The 12685-nt window shown below is 41.4% G+C and overlaps 1 protein-coding gene across 1 annotated transcript; it reads right to left on the bottom strand.

Moving 5' to 3' along the window:
• Positions 1 to 4020: 4020 nt before the first annotated feature.
• Positions 4021 to 12167, bottom strand: apobec2b (apolipoprotein B mRNA editing enzyme, catalytic polypeptide-like 2b). Its single transcript, XM_079522559.1, has 3 exons — positions 11571 to 12167; positions 6892 to 7081; positions 4021 to 5424 (listed from the first exon to the last, which is right to left on the bottom strand). Exons 1-3 carry the CDS (start codon positions 11894 to 11896, stop codon positions 5083 to 5085), a joined length of 858 nt encoding a protein of 285 aa, XP_079378685.1. The 5' UTR covers positions 11897 to 12167; the 3' UTR covers positions 4021 to 5082.
• Between the last annotated feature and the right edge of the window lie 518 nt (positions 12168 to 12685).

Raw genomic sequence — 12685 nt, forward strand, 5'->3', positions numbered from 1 at the left:
CGGCTGCGCTTTGTTGGTGCAGAAGGTTTATTGAAGAATTGCATGACTTTTGCAGTCTAAGTAAATCGTTTGATGGTTGATGTCTATAATGCATGCCATTGTTTCTCAACCAATAGTCCACAACTCCACATACTACTAGTGGTCCATGGTACCATTAGGTCTGCAGGTGGTCCATGGGAAAACGTTTTAAAATGGAAATAAATAAAAGTTGTTAAAATGTTTAAATGCTTAAATAATCTTTCATAAGTCCATTCAAAAACATATTTGAATTATTAAGCGTGGGCGAAAAGGCTTGGAAATGAACAATTTGTTGCGCGATACTACGCAGTAGTACGCAAATAAATGATATCAAGCCTTTATCGGTCATTGGTGACCTGAACTATGCTAGTGGTCCAGAGCTCAGAAAACCACTGATCTATTCTTATCTCACGGTTACCATCATTTCGTTCTTACTTTATCCAATCTACCATATTAAACTCCTTTTATATTAACTGATATATTGATTGTATGAGCGTCAAGCACACACATGCAGTATATAGCCTATTTCCTAATAATGATGACTGAACCAGGCTGGGTGCACTTCTTGAATTTCTTCACCGCCAACTTCCAAGCAAATTACAACATTGAGGCCTCATCATAGGTCACTATGGGTCATTTCGTTTTTCAGGGGGAAAAAAATATATAAAAATAAAAGACAGTCTTCACTTCCTTATGTTTCTAAATGCATGATCAGGGACCACATGCAATTCCTTCACGGACCACCAGTTGAAAACCCCTTCTGTAGTTAAAGGCTTTTTTCTATTTCTGCCTCTAATAAAGCCTTATATAATATAAACACAATAGAACCAAATGTTGCGATATATAGGGACACTACCTGTAGACCATCTGTGCAAGTATGACACAACAAACAGGTAGAAAATGGGAAAGGATTGACTTGGAACTTTTTGGTTTAGGCGTTCTTTTGCAGTCACTTCATGGATGAATTTCTCATGATTTTGCAGTAAAAGTAAAACTTATAATGATCCATTTCATGAAGAGGAAAAAACACTGTCACATTTAGTTATAAGCCTGTCAGTATATTGTGAATATTCCTCAGAAAGGTCCACTTTTTGCTATTTCCGCCTATAATAAGGAAGGCGTATAGACTGGATATAGGCGTGGTGTGAGTCACTTCATGGATCAATTGCATGACCTTTGCCGTAAAAGCAAAACTTGTGACAATCCATTTCATGAAGGGGACATCCTAAAAACATAAAAAAGCGTCTACCCCTTATAAGAGTATGACCAAAATTACAAGAGAATATTGCTCAGAAAGGTAAACTTTTTTATATTTCCACCTATTTAAGGCCTAATATAAAAGGCTGCTGATTCACAATAGAACCAAATATTGGCATTGCTTCGAACAAAGGTATTCAATATATTACTTTTAAGATAATACATGATATATGGATAATTTTACAGTGGGTTATTCTAAGGTCATTATTACACACCAGGAGCAATGTGAATAAACTATACGATACGCAATGATTTCACGTCAAACTTGTATTTTAGTGATGCCTCATTCATGCAGGTTGAAAAATAATTATGTCGCTTCATCGCCTCATTATAATCTAAAAAAAGCATTCATTTAAATTAACATGAATTAATCTCACAAAATAAATGATGCTCCCGGTGTGTATGGACCTCTGACCTCTCTATGGGTCCCTTCTTTCCCATTGGACGACTATGACAGCATCTCTGAGGTTTCACAGACAAATAAAGGTATAAATACATGATAATATGGTGGAAATGGGTAACCCGAAGATCTCTTGGTTAATTTCACATGTTAATCTGTGTGATTATGTGCTATTTGTAAAACCATTTAACCTGCAGAAACAAATTTGCAGTGAATCGACAAACACTCCCCGTATCTTCCCCAGAGAACCACTACGTGGTATATTATAACAATATTAAGTTTTCTCTCTACGATGATGACTTGCACATATTTTTTTTTTATATGGGCAGAGGAATATCAGTGATCCACATTTACCTTCTTTCTCCCATAGCTGTGCCATCCAAGAGGGTTCGATACGGCAGAGGGAATTAGAGAACTGATGTCATTCAAGCAGCTGTGAGGATACTCACAGGAAAAGGATCACTCTTGTATAGTTAATTAGATGTCCTGCAAACTTGAACACATAGTCACAAAGGTATTTAGAAGTCAGATGCCACATTTAGAATAGTAATACACAGAAATAAACCATTACAACATTCCCCCTATGACACAGTTTTTGGTCAACAACGTGAGAGTCGGCAAGCATCAAATGTCAGTACAACTACACAACATCTCTGAAAGTGATAACAAACCTGAATAGAATATAAATTAGATTATTATTGGATAGATTATACGATTCAACAAACAGAGGAGCATGTCCTTTTGTCTTTGATTCAATGTTTTTATTTTTACTGTTTTAAGTGTGCTCACCTATGGACTACTGGTGTGGTTTAGCAGCTGCACCAGCGGGCAGAGAAGGAGGCCCTCCACAGAGTGGTCAAGGCTGCAGGGACAATGCAGTCTCCCAGAGATCTCCACAGTCTTCACCTCCCACTGCCTACGCCGTGCAAATAACATCCTACAGAGTAACAGGACCAGTTCCACCCAGCACACCATCTCTTCCAACTTCTGCCCTCTGGTAGGAGATACCGATTTATCTGAGCCAGAACCAGCAGACTGGCCAACAGCCTTTTACCCACAGGCTGTCAGGCTGCTGAATGAACAACCTGACCCCACCCACCCCGACCCCCCTCTAAGGTATTATACGTGTACTGTACCAGACTTGGACTTTGCATTGCTGAACTCTATTATTACATTAGATGCACTAGCACTATTGCACTTTGGGTATATTTATTATTTTCCCAGTATGTTTATTGGTATGCCAGTGGTGAAGAAGCTCTGAACTGAATTTTGTTGTTTCGTACTGTAAGCAATGACAATAAAGATCTATCTATCTATTACAATGATCTTTTAATGATGTTGGAAGCAGAAAGAAAGAAAGAAAGAAAGAAAGAAAGAAAGAAAGAAAGAAAATCTCTTATTTTGCATATTATTACTTTTATCCTTTACGCTGGTCTTTGCATTTTATTAAAAAAAATATATTCCTTATGCCCGGATACTTATTCTATACTTTAGGTGTGTCGATGTATTCATCATGCACATTTTACCATAACTTGTTGATTTTAGTGTTTTGTTTAATTTTAGTTACTGTGCGAATAGGAGACAGATGATTAAAATAAATATGCATCACCGTCCTGTTGTATAAGCAGGGAAACTAACATAAGTGTACAATGCTGGAGTTCTCTTGTAGATAATGCTTCAATTCTTTGACCAACCACCAGATGTCAGCAAACACCATTTAATCCTTATGTTGTATTATTTGCTTTCACAAGAAGTCCACAGCTGTATGTTACCATTTGAGATCATACTGATGCTGTGTGACGGTTCCCAAAGTGGTGTCCGGGGACCCCCAGGGGTCCTTGAGGGAGTTCCAGGGGGTCCCCAGATAAATGATAGTTAGGAACCAAATGGACCCTTATGGGTCTGTAACTCTGAGCAGAGTATATTTAACATTGATTTTACAATATAAATTGGGGGTCCCAGAGATAGAAAGGCCATTAAATGGGGGTCCGTAATATGCATGTCAAACTGGGGGTCCTTGAAATGAAACGGGTTGAGAATCACTGCCAGAGCCGTAACAATCTTCTCTTATGGGGGTCCCTGGCATACCTTTTCAAATGGGGGTCCCCCGGCTAATTGGTGTCAATATTGGTGTGATATATTGATCCATGGCATAGAAGCCATTGTATGTACAGTACATCGAGCAGTGACTATATAGTCTCTATAGTGTCTCAGTAAAATATCAAAATACAAAAGAATAAATATTTCTGACTGTTTCTTTCAGACTTGTAATGTGTGTGTGTGACACATCCTTTCCTTTGACAGCACCTGTAGATAAGATAGAAGCAGAAACAGAATGCCAGACAAACATTTTGATAAATAGATTTTTAGGCTGACTTTCACAATGCATGCAGATTGCAGACCTTAAAATATTACATGGCTGGGCGATATATTGACTCAATCAAATCACAATAACAAAATCACAATACTTTGGACGTAATGCGTGTATTGAAATTTTTGAGGATGACTGCTGGCGTTGAGAGGTACTTTAATTAAAAAAGAGACATTTTAGAAAATTATTGGTAATGTGGATACATAAACGCTATGTAGGCTAGAATCCCTTTGTGAACTAAATAGTCATATATTGCCATAACTAACTTACAGTTGCTTTGGAATTTGTGTATGTGTACTTAGAGTTAACAAGAACAAGAAGAATGCATGAGTAATGTGATGGCGTCTCGCCGAGATCAAAGGGTGTTGTAACTTTTTATGAGCCTGGATGGAGCCATCTCCTTCTGTCTCGTCTCCTCTCCTTTCCGCTCTGTGCTATTCTTACAAGCGTGTAACTGGATAGATGCGTCTGTACCGGTAGCGCAAAATAAGTTTATAAAGACATAAGACTTCCATCGTTCCATGAGAAACACTGATGGGCTACTCATAGTCAGGTAACAAATATATTTATTTAGCCAATGTATCAGTGTCTGAGCTGCTTTCAACCACATGAACCCTCGCGGGACTCGAGGGACTCTGGGTATGTCATACATTAGGCAAAAAATAGGGGATTCGGTGACAATAGGACATATACAAGCTTGCGAGTCGCGACACATGCTTGTAGAATCTAGAGTTGTACCCGCATGTACTCGGTATCGGTAAAGGTCCCGATACTCTGACCCGATACAGAAACATTCAATTGATTGCTGTGGTGTGACCAAAACAGCACTTTCCTAAGAGATGGAGGTACAAATGGAGGGGGCCCAAGTGTAGACCCCGGGGACCGCAGTCAAAGAAGTATAGGGTTTTAAAAAAAAATGTCCATAAATATTAAGAAACCATTTGAGCTATATCACAATTTAACAATCTAAAACCCAGATATATCAAATGTCATCACCCGTGCAGCTCTAGCCTAATGATATGTGAGTGACTCACAGCTACTTGAGGATGTCGCTCAATTTCTCAACATAATACTCATAGTTGTCCTTGCAGTCCTCCCAAGGTGTGAGTTCCTGATCCTCGTTCTCCACGTATCTGTTCCACACGTGCAGGAAGTCGAACGGCGTCATCATCCTCAGCTTGCAGCCGGCGCGGACCAGGGCCCTCAGCCCTTCGACGATCTCCGGCTCCTCGAAGTCGAGGAGGCGCGAGCAGAAGATGCAGAGGCGCAGCTTCTTGCGCTGCTGGAGGACGGCGGCCAGCTTGGCGGCGCAAGACGCACACGGGCTGGACGACACGTACCACGTCACCTCGTACTCCTGGGAGGAGTTTGGGAGGATCTGGATGGGCGGAAAAGAGGCTAGTTATTTGCAAAGTACAATAGAGCACGCATGCCTAAAGTGAGTGGCAAAGTGAGTTTTAACGCCGTTTAATACAACCAGACAGGACTTTTCTGTTTGGATGTATGGGCTGTCAAGGCCAGAAAGTAGTTTTTTGCGTTCCCGCACAACTTCCGGGTATGATGATGATGCCACGCACAAACCCTCTATAGGGGTCTTCAACGTTTTTCAGACCAAGGACCCCTCAGCCTTGCCCAGCCAGCATGCTTTCTGGTATAGATAATAATAATATGTTCACCGATCTGAGCCTAGACCACTCCTAGACCAGGAACTGTGTCTCGTTCCCCCAGCCTTTCCTTCTTGAGCCGAATGCCAACGAAAATAAAAGCCTGAGTACCGAGCCTAAGGACCCCTTAGCTGAGAGAGAGAGAGAGAGAGAGATGAACTACATAAACGTGGATCAAATTATGTTGCAGATTAAATGTTTTCAATCATAAACTTCAGTGTTGTGTAAATTCATGTTTTTAGTTTTTGTTTGTTTGTTTGTTTGTTTGTTTGTTTGTTTGTTTGTTTTACTTAATTTTCAGACCTTTAACAACTTAAACCCTCAATACTGAGTAAATTTGACCGTACAAGCTCACAAGGCCTTGTAGCGTGAGGTGTGGTGTGATATTTTTGGCTATTGTTCCCATCAGAATAGGGTTTCTAGGGTTTAAGTGTATGTAAAAAACAAACCAAAAAACAAATCCAATCACACAAAGATTTGGAGGCCCTCCTGTTAGTAACTCTGAGGACCACCTAGGGGTCCCGGACCCCTTTTAAAGACACCTGAAGTAGAGACGTGTGTGAGGGTGCTGCTCTCTGCTTAATAATAATAATAATAATATAATAATAATAAAACTTTATTTATTTGTATAAATAAAGTTGCAGCTCAAAGTGCTTTACAGAGCAATAGAAAACAAAGAAAAGCAAAGGCATAAAACAACATTGAAGTAATAGCAGTGAATAAGGCAATACAGTGAGGAACAACCAGGAATTTACAGGCTTTAGTTCCGACATACTATTTGTCCGACTGTCATTAGACCGACAACCTACCTCAAACCCTAACCTAACCATAACCGCAAGCACGGGAGCAACGCATGTTCGATCGCATGTCCGACCGTTGTTTCCCCATGTCGGACCTTTGATGTGTCGGATCTGCGTGTGCATCTGCGTTTTTCCACGCCGTTGGCCCATAAAAGCAGAAAGCTTCACTGTTTTTGAATTGCCATTTTTTAGGCCAGCAGTGGAGGAACTGAGGGGGGGGGGGGGGCGGTTTGGGACATATCTAGACAGGCAGTCATGTAGGTAGTAAAACAATTTTAAAAGCCAAAGGAAGCTAATGATCAGTGTCAACTGTGAGTTCACCTTTGTCTGCGTGTGATTTGATCCCTGGGAGTGTGTGTGTGTGAGTGACCTGGTCATTACCAGCTGAAAGAAGGCCTCCTCGACGTGCGCGGTGGTGTGTTCGTCTTCCATGTAGCCGCTCAGGGACTCGCCGGGGCCACCGCCGTCTCCCGGCATGTCCACCCGGAAGCACATCAGGGTCTTGTTGCGCCCCGACGAATACTCCACGTTCCTGAACTGGAACTTAAAGTAGAACAGGCTCATTTTTTCCCTAAATAGAAGAGCGGGGGGAAACAGATAAGAGAGAGAAAGTGAAACAGCGCCCATAGCTCTATCATAACAAAGTAGCCTTCATCATTTTCAGGGAAGGCCAACGCAAGTGTTTCATAAGCTTTTGTTATTTCTGTCTCGACAGCTTCCATCTGTCACCGTGGCTGGTACCGTGCGCGTTTGCCCAGGAGGCTTTGATGTACTTTTATCTCATGAAAGGCAATGCAGGATCTCCCTGCAATGTTTTCAAAGCAATATGTCAATCCCAGCCAATCGCGTATGGAGACACCGAATGTAGAACAGCCAGTGCCTGTGCATAATTAATATTAACAATACACACATATTACTGATGAATCTGTAAACCATCCAACACTACATTAAAAAATATATATTTTTTTTTAAATTATACATCTTTGAGAGCTTCAGATGACTTCTCATTATACCTTAGTTTTAGTTAGTTCTACAATGCTTAGTTTTAGTTTTTATTAGTTTTAGTGTTGTTTTTTCATAATTGGGGTAATTTGTCAGGTGCGGGATTTACAAATGTCAGAGCAAGTAGGACTATTGTGTAATAAAAACTCAACAAAAGATACCATTTAAGAAATATTACTGTTGGTAACAAGAAATACTAAAAGTAAGGGCATTTTGTCTATAATTTCAGTTTGTTTTAGTGTTGTAAACACACAATACAGTTTGTGTTTATATTATAGCTTTTATTTAGTTCAGTTAACGAAAATGTTTTATTTTTATTTTTTCCGTTACTTTTTGTTAACTATAGGCCTAATAACCTTGCTGAGCACAGAACTGCAGTGGTTTCCAAACTTTTTCAAGTCAATGGAAGCAAATGGACCCGTCAGGGTCCAGCTGGGGACCCCCTGGAACTCCATCAAGGACCCCTAGGGGTCCCCGGACCCCACTTTGGAAACCACTGGCATAGAATACCCATTGGGGTGTGTCACTAGCTTGGACTAGTAAATTAACGCTTCCGTAAACTTTGTCGGATGCCACATCATAACTCTCCATATACTATGGCTGTGCCAGGTCATGGGAAACAGGATGTGAGAGACTGTAGCTCCAATAGATTTTTAGAATATGTGCCTCTCATTAAAGGGGAAAAATATGTTAATGACGTTTAGAAGATTTAGAACACTTTCCTGGGGGTCTTTATGTGTGTAATATGTGGTTTTAGATATTTTTGATTTTAGCAGTGAGTCCAGTGTCTCTGATGTCATGGACACTGGGCTCACTTACTTCCTGGACTACATCAAAGAAGCTTTGAGAAGGAAGAGAGGTGGTCACGTGACTGGGCTGCGCCATGACACTTTCATGGACAAGCTTCCTTGGACTACATGTTGTCTCAGTAAGACAGCCCTCCCCCTTTCCACGAGGAGGAGCAGTGCACCAAAGCATTATGGGGATTGTAGTCCAGGAAGGAAGTGAGCCCAGTGTCCATGACATCAGTGACACTGGGCTTACTGCTAAAATCTAAAAGTGAAATAATTGTATAAATTGACATGTGTCATTGTCATGTGTTATACATGTCAGAGACACATGACATATAGTTTTATGCACATAAACCATGTAGTGCTGTATAAAGTGGTTCCCAAACTTTTTCATGTCAAGGACCCCCAAATTGACACTAATTAGCCCACGGACCCCCATTTGAAATGATATGTAGTCTAGGACCTGGCTAAGATATGTATGCACTTTTAGGACAGAATATCTCAATTGTTCTTGGCTAATATGACCGCCGCAAACAACTTGGGAACTGTGAAAAATTCTCTATCCGGGGCGAAATACCCAAAAAATGACCACGCCCTTTTTAAAATGACCACTAGTTCAAACATGGCTCTATTTTCTAAACAGATTTTCTGAGGTGCTCAAAATGTTCAGAAAACTCATGTTTGTTGAATCCGTGCCCGAGCCAGCAACCCTCCAGGTCATCATAGTGGCCAAATCCAATATGGCCGCCAATCCGCCACCTGAAAAAGGTTTTGTCTACAACATTTGAACCAGATGAGCTATGAATGCAAACTTGGTGTCTAAATCATGTTTTTTGACAATTAGAAACATTTTGGAATGCTTATCTGTATGACGTGTGGCTGAACCTCTACCAGAGGTGGACAGAGTACTCGACCCCAGTACTTAAGTAGCCTACAAATACGACCTGTTCAGATTTACTCCACTACAAGAAAAAGTAGTTCAGTCAAAATGTTACTTGAGTAAGAGTGAAAAAGTATGTGCTATTAAATGTACTTAAGTATTCAAGAGTAAAAGTAAATTCAGGCCTGGACTGGCCACTTGACGTACAGGGCATATACCGGTTACCAATATACTTACTATCCCTCCTCTGTATGTTGTTGTCCAAACCATCTCAGTCTGGCCTCTCTGGCTTTATCTCCAAAACATCTGACATGTGCTGTCCCTCTGATGTACTCATTCATGATCCTATCCATCCTTGTTACTCCCAGAGAGAACCTCAACATTTTAGTCTCTGCTACCTCCAGCTCTGCTTCCTGTCTTTCTGACTATCTCTAAAACATAAATGTGTAAACTACAGATGTAATTTTATTGAAACAAGAGAATAATAGCATAAGAGCTAAGAGCATAATAGCTTAATAATTTATGCTGAGCATTAGTCAAAGGTATCACATTTTAACAGTAGGCTATGTTTAAATTGGAAACACGCGCGAGCAAACACACACACACACACACACACACACACACACACACACACACACACACACACACACACACACACACACGCACACACACACACACGCTCCGTCCTTTAGATTCCTCGCGGAGAAGACCTTTTTTTGTCGAGGTGCAAAGGATTCCAGCTTTGCATAATTCCAATGTGTTTCTAATGTTCAAAAAGCACAAAATAGGCACCAAGTTTGCAAAAAATGACAAAGTTAAAGTAAGTAAAACAAATTGTCAGATAGTCGCCATCTTTGAAATATGCAAAATAGAGGTTCAGCCACAACCAGTCATAAAGATGATCATTCCAAAATGTTTCTAATTGTCAAAAAACATGATTTAGACACCAAGTTTCAGTTTGCATTCATAGCTCATGTGGTTCAAAAGTTAGATAAAACCTTTTTCAGGTGGCGGACTGGCGGCCATATTGGATTTGGCCACTATGATAACCTGGAGGGTTGCTGGCTTGGGCACGGATTCAACAAACATGAGTATTCTGAACATTTTGAGCACCTCAGAAAATCTGTAGCTCCAACGGTTTAGAACTTCATGTTTGAAGTAGTGGTCATTTTTAAAAGGGCGTGGTCATTTTCGAGTATTTCGCCCCGAATAGAGACTTTTTCACAGTTCCCAAGTTGTTTGCGGGGGTCATATTAGCCAAGAACAGTTGAGATATTCAGTGCATACATATCTTAGCCAGGTCCTCTACTAATGCCAGGGACCCCCATAAGAGAAGATTTTTAAGGCTGTAGCAGAGATTCTCAACCCATTTAATTTCAAGGACCCCCAGTTTGACCTGCATTAGGCTATGGACCCCCATTCAATGGCCTTTCTATCTCTGGGACCCCCAATTTATATTGTAAAATCAATGTTAATTTAACTCTGAGATGTTTACGAATATTGGTTCCAAACTTTTTAGCTGGGGACCCCCTGGAACTCCATCAAGGACTCCTGGGGGTCCCCAGAACCCACTTTGGGAACCACTGGTATAAATCATCTCAATGGACATATTAATGTAAAATATCTGCTAGGCCACTGGTCACACTCAACAAACAGATCTACTGTAACACTCAGAGGAAGACATTGAAAGAGCAGGTGACTTTGGGATACAGCGATAGAGCGGGGGGGGGGGGGGGGGGGGGTGAGGCTTGTGTGTTTTCATTGTGAGTCATTCTTATTCTTACCCGTGTTAGTTAGTTTAGTCTTTAGGACGACAGGTGCAAGTCGTTAGTACGATGATACGATCACTCGTCACTCCACATTATTATGGTATTATATTGGGAACAACACAACTGGAGAGGAAAAACAGCTGCAAACACACAACCAATTAATGTATCATGCGCAAATTATTACATACTGTAGTTGTGGAAAAAAAGAAAAAAAGAAGAAATGTACGGTTTCCACTGAATGGATTATTACTTGTATTTGTGGCAGGTAGACTGTCTTCCAGAGAAAACTGTTTTCCCTTTTTATTTTATTAGTGAGCTCTTGCTCATCTGTTTTTTAACCACTAGGGAAACCTAGGACTTACATAGGCCTATAAACCCTTGTTATGGAGAATAAAAACAAAACAAAACACAGCACTAATGTTAGTAAAGAAAATGATAGTCAACCAAAAGATCAAGTCTCAACCACAACACACACACACGCGCGCGCACCACGCACACGCGCGCGCACACACACACACACACACACACACACACACACACACACACACACACACACACACACACACACACACACACACACACACACACACACACACAGTGGTTTGATCTTTAACCCACCCTGTAATAATCTCAAAAGGTGGCAGCTCCATGGGCTGATACTCTCCATTCTCCTCGGTTTCCATCCCTTCTGCTCCTCCAGGCTTTTCTCCATCCTTTACATCCTTCTTTACTTCTTCTCCTTTGGGCTTCTCGGGTCCACACTCAGGTTTCTTTACATCCTTCTTTACGTCTTCTCCTTTGGGCTTCTCGGGTCCACACTCAGGTTTCTTTACAACTTTGTCAGGCTTCTTAACCGCTTTCGCCTTCTCTTTCTCGTCGTCCGTTTTGCTGTCCACTTTCTTCTCTTTCTTCTTCACACTTAACCGGCTGTTTTTGTCCGCCATGGTTTTTGACCGTGTGATTGTCTGCCTGTGCGTGTGACGGAGGAAGAGATAGAGAGCGAGACAGAGTGACAGACAGAGAGAGACAGAGAGAAAGACACAGAGAGAGAGACACACAGAGAGAAAGAGATAGAGACAGAGACAGAGAGAAAGCAGGTGTCAATGAGTGTAAGTGAGGTGATAATGTGTGTGTTAACTGAAATAGATGCTATTGTGTGTTGAGTCAGTCAGAAAGTGTGTGAGTGTGTGTCTGTGTGTGCACTGAGTCCAGACAGTGGGTGACTCAGTGAACCCACTCCCCCTTTTTCCATGCCCCTGCTATTAAAAGGCCAGCGGACAACACTGTACGTGGGTGAATAAGGCCAAAGGGTATGCGTAAGGATTGGAATGGGGGAGGGGATGACGAGTGGACACAAGAATGATCATATACTAACTATATGCTAAATAACATTCATACTGTCATGTGCCAATGGCCAACAAAATAAACAACGTGCTACATATTCTGTGCACAACAGAATATGGAAAAGCATTCTATCTCTGAGGCTTTGGCACTGTCATCAGACCAACAGGAGGAGGGTTATTAATAACCACTTTGGCAACGTGTGTGTGTGTGCGTGTGTGTGTGTGCGTGCGTGCATGTGCGTGTGCGTGTGTAGCTTACCAGGGCTCCTCTCTGATATAGAACACCACAGTTGTTCTCGCCAACTATAAAGTCTTCTGGGCTTTGACAATACACCAAGGCCAGCTAAAGGGCAACCCGAAACGGGGAGGTGCATGTGTGTGTGCGTGCGT

This window comes from Electrona antarctica (genome assembly GCF_951216825.1).
Source record: "Electrona antarctica genome assembly, chromosome: 2".
Taxonomy (NCBI): Eukaryota; Metazoa; Chordata; class Actinopteri; order Myctophiformes; family Myctophidae; genus Electrona; species Electrona antarctica.

What these genes read in the sequence shown, in the direction of transcription:
- apobec2b (XM_079522559.1), bottom strand. Translation starts at nt 11,896, where the DNA reads ATGGCGGACAAAAACAGCCGGTTAAGTGTGAAGAAGAAAGAGAAGAAA. An exon ending in CCTTTTGAGATTATTACAGG is followed by an intron (nt 7,082 to 11,570) that starts GTGGGTTAAAGA and finishes TCTTCTATTTAG; the next exon opens with GGAAAAAATGAGCCTGTTCT. An exon ending in AGGAGGCCTTCTTTCAGCTG is followed by an intron (nt 5,425 to 6,891) that starts GTAATGACCAGG and finishes CCGCCCATCCAG; the next exon opens with ATCCTCCCAAACTCCTCCCA.